Source organism: Cyprinodon variegatus, unplaced genomic scaffold (assembly GCF_000732505.1).
Source record: "Cyprinodon variegatus isolate N-32 unplaced genomic scaffold, C_variegatus-1.0 Scaffold515, whole genome shotgun sequence".
Lineage (NCBI taxonomy): Eukaryota > Metazoa > Chordata > Actinopteri > Cyprinodontiformes > Cyprinodontidae > Cyprinodon > Cyprinodon variegatus.
In genome coordinates, this window is record NW_015150968.1 from 566,962 (window position 1) to 571,472 (window position 4,511).

At 44.1% G+C, this 4,511-nt stretch overlaps 1 protein-coding gene across 1 annotated transcript in view; it reads left to right on the forward strand.

The window, feature by feature from the left end:
* Positions 1–608: 608 nt before the first annotated feature.
* Positions 609–4,511, forward strand: part of LOC107094926 (prokineticin receptor 1-like) — a 5,975-nt gene continuing 2,072 nt past the window's right edge. The window contains exon 1 of the mRNA XM_015390838.1: positions 609–1,030. Within this exon, the coding sequence (XP_015246324.1) occupies positions 609–1,030 (422 nt within the window). The remainder of the gene's footprint in view (positions 1,031–4,511) is intronic.

Sequence of the window (4,511 nt, forward strand, 5' to 3'; positions counted from 1 at the left end):
AATAATGGAAAATATGAAAAATATCATCTAAAAGGGTTAGCAGTTATCCAAAAATGGCATAATCGAATTCAGTGGAAAAGTATGAGATAAAAAAGACAAACAGCAGCTCATTTAAAGTAAAGTCAATTTAATTTAAAATGAAATGGGGGGGGGGAACATAAACAGCAAAAAGGTAGAAAAATACCGTAGAAAAAGCTGAAAACCAGCAGCATGGATGTGATCACTCATCTGGCCTGTTGGAAGCAGTGATTGATTAGAAAGTCTAACCGTAGCTGGAAGGATCTGTGGTATCGCTCCTTTGGGGACCTAAAGTGCGACAGTCTTTCACTGAAGGAGCCGCCTGAAGCGCTCTTGTGAAGAAGCTGAGGGATATAGAGGTGAAAGGTTTAGGGACCTTCATCAGCTCCTTCATGAACATTTTAAAACAGTCGTGTACAGGAGCCTCCTGACCTGGTTAATTCAACCATTTTCAGATCATTAATCTGAGTCTTGTTGTTTTTTGCTTTCTTTATCTTAAGCTCCATCACCTCCAGGGAGCCATTCACTGTAACCTAATTTCTTTCTGAACTTCCAGATATAAAACCTTGACCATGCCGACCTGATTCAAAATGGACAATCTGACCAACAGCAGCTTGGCTGACCATCTCCTGGTTAGCTACATCCTGGACTATGAGGTTCCTCCAGAAGAGATCCCAGACACAACAAAGGGTTTGGCCTTCTTTGTGGCCACCATCATCATCAGCATGGTTCTGGTTAGCATCATGCTAATCTGTGGCGTGGGAAACTGCCTCTTCATCGCCAGCTTGGCCCGTTTCAGGCAGCTCAGGAACCTGACCAATCTGTTTATCGTCAACCTCGCGGTGTCTGATGTCCTGGTGGCCGCCGTGTGCTGTCCCTTCCTGCTGGACTACTATGTGGTGAAGAAGCTGTCGTGGGACCATGGCCTCCTGCTCTGCGCCTCCATCAACTACCTACGAACCGTCTCACTGTATGTGTCCACCAATGCACTGTTGGCCATCTCTGTGGACAGGTGGGTTCAGCAACTCTTTGTGAAGGGCTTGGTTTTCAGTCGGCTGTGAACAACAACTGTTCAGTTAAGAACCGACCCATGAGTGACCCGATATGCCTGTACTTGGCAGGAAGCTGAGAAAAATGACTTAGATCTTCATCTGTTTTATGTATTATGCTTAATTCTATGGGCTCAGCATTCTTTGAAAATCTTTAACAGCATCAAAGATAACTTTTAGGACAGCATCGTTTATCGAGGTGGGGGGTCTTTAGGGTCTGGAATCACATCCATGGAGTCATGCAGAGACTATTAAAATTCACTGGAAAAACATCACAATTAACAGATTAGTGTACATTTTTATGGAGATTATGTTATTTTGCGCACCTCAGAATCTAAATTGCATAAGGCTCCTTTATTCTGATTAAGGGTTCCACATCATCGTCTTCCACTTATCCGTGACTGGGTTGCAGAGGCAGCCGTGTTCAGAGATGCCCAGACTGAGGACTGAGGCGTTATCGGCCCAGCCAAGAGACATGGTCCCTACAGCATGTCCATGGCCGTCCCCTGTGCCTCCTCCTTGCCTGGAGCACCATCCGAGGGAAGGGTCCAGTGGGCATCTTAAAAAAGAAGTCTGTACCACCTCAGCTGACCCCTCGCAATGCCTCTGAGCCTCTTCTACATGACCAAGCTCTTCACCTGAACCTGTCTCTATGGGAGTGCCCAGCCACCTTGCAGAGGAAGCTCCTTTCAGCCACTTATATCCAGGATCTCACTGATCCCTATTTCATGAATGAGGGTCAGACCGGTGACCAGAAGGTAATTCAAGAGCTTGCCTCCTGGTTTACTTTGCGTTTTATCGGCAGCTCACTGATCCCTCTATTGACCTTCTGCTCTATTCTCCCCTCACCCATTAAATGAACCCTAAGATACTTGAACTCTTCCAGTTGAGACGGGAACTACCCCTGAAGCTTGAAGGGGGCCGGCACCTTTTTCAGGTCGAAAATTGCAGAGTTAATTCTCATCCTTGCTTCTTCAATCTCAGCTGTGAACAGGCCCAATGCATGCTGTAGGTCTTGTCAGGAGGGAGTCTGTGGGATCATGTCATCTCCAAAACATGTCCGGTGACAGAGGGCAGCCCTGCCGGAGTCCTACTGGGAACAGGTCAGATGGAACAAATTCCTGCTGTGCTTGAACACAGAACAGATGGCCCGTAGTATAGGGTCCCTGAGTGCACTCCCGGAGCTTTCCCCACAAGGCACCACGGCAGATATGGCCGAATGCGTTCTCCAGGTCCACAAAACGCATGTAGACTGGTTAGGAAAACTCCCATGAACTCTCGAGCAGAGGGTGTAGCTATGGTCCACTGTTCCAAGGCCGGGAAGAAAACCACAGTCCTCCTGCTGAAGCTGAGGTTCTACAGCCAGCTGGACTCTCTTCTCCTGTACCCTGGTATAGGACTTCCAGTGGAGGCTGAGAAATGTGATCTCCCTATACCTGCAACACACCCTTTGCTCCCCCCTTCTTATGGAGTGGAACCACTACCCCGGTGTGCCGGTCCAGGAACACTGTCCCTGGCAGCCACGAAATGTTGAAGAAAATAGAAGGCGATGACAGCCTGACGTCCAGAGACCTAAAAATGAATTCTGTTAATTCCAGTTTAGGTTTATATTTTGTTCCTGGTCATCAACAAACAAACTATTGGGTCTATTACTTTAACCTTTGGCCAGTTGTCAAACTCAAGTAAGTTTAGCCTGAATTTCACAAACTGGTGAGCAACATTTTGGCACAATCTTTATCTCCGTCTCATTGTTGAATAATGACCTTTGGCCTTAACTGAGGCAGCCAAGCTTGAAGAGCTGTAAGTGTTCTTGATTCCTATGTGACCTTCTGGATGAGTTGTTGATGCTTTTGAAGTCATTTTGGTCGGTAAAATACTCCTGGGAAGATTCTTTGCTGTTGCATGTTTTCTCCTCCGTGGTTCTCTGGAGGCGGAGATGATTCGCAAACCGTTTTGCAACTTTCAAGACTGACAGATGGGAATGATTTTGTGTCTAATTGATTTCGTTCCTCATGTTCTTTAGATTTGGACACATTAAGAAATGTTTAAGTCGATTTCATGTAGTCAGGGAGGGTCTATTTAAATAATTTCTTAATTCTCAATGTCTGGCTGTAAGCATGTATCTGGTTGGTTAATAAGATGTATTTTGGAAATTTAGTTAATCACAGTTAATTGATGATTTAACAAGTGGGAGATGTATTCTCAAAGAGGGACAGTTATGTTCGGACGCCTCTGTTTCCTTAAAATATCATAATTTGGAGGCTGTTTGTTGTATTTACATTAGGATATGATACAAGTTGAGTAGATCTGGGGGAGGTTAAATACATTTTTAACATGCATCTTTAACTCATCCTGGTGCCAGATAACTGGTAGCTTATCTTATAGTCACACTTTTAAACTGGTTTTACCTCATTCTATTAAACATCGAGATCTTTCAGTTAATTTTTCTTCGTTTTTGTTCTTCACCCGAAGACAAGGTTTTGATCTCACTGAAACTGCGACAGGATTTAATTCACACTCAGAAAAACTGTTGATATTGTTCTGCTGCTCTGGAAATATTTGGTGTGTCAGTTTAGAATCTGTTTATTGTCTCCAGTTCAGACCCTCAAGCCTCAAGTTCTGGTGCTGTTGTGCAGGAAGCTCACATCAAACAGCTTTCTGATCTGATTCATGTTCTGCTGCTTTGGGCCTCAGAAGGTGATCCATTTCTCCGACCTCGACTCCAGATTAACTTGATCTATCCATCATGGATGTCTGGTCCTGGGACCGTTTATCAGGGAATTGGACATCTCAGGGACCGCCACGGTTTCACTGTTAGTTTTCACCTCTTCCTCAAGTAGTTCCTCAGATTTAAGGCTTTAAAACGTGTCTAAAAAACATGATGATTCCAGCTTTCTGCTTTAAACACAGTCTCTGTCTCAGATCTTCATGAAGAAAAAGTCTCCTAAAAATCAGTAAAAGGAGCTGGAGCTTTAAAGGCAGCAGAGTAATGAACAGCTTTCATTACAGCAGAAAACATCCTTCATTAATCTACACTGTAAAATGCACAAAGTTTGCTTTACAGTAAAAAAATATGCAAACCGGTTGCCTCAAAAAATCTTTTTTTGAACTTAGAAATGTTAGTATGTGCAAGGTGCACAGATTGTTTGTAAAGCTCAACTACCCTCATAATTCTGAGTAGACCTAACTTCTTGTTGATGATGAGCCTTTTATAAAGAACCAACATGAAGGTGCTTTCACACCAAACACCATTCCAGGCAGAAACTCTCCACCTTCACATAGGTGACGAACGTCTTTAGCAATTGAAATGGTAAGACCCGTCAATTGATCTGCCAGGCTCCTAAGCATCTTTTGAATCAGCTGTCTTGATTTGTCCTGAAGTGAAACAGCCCTAACCTGACACCGCCAGATGGATTTGCTCCGCATATCCATCTGGAAACCTTC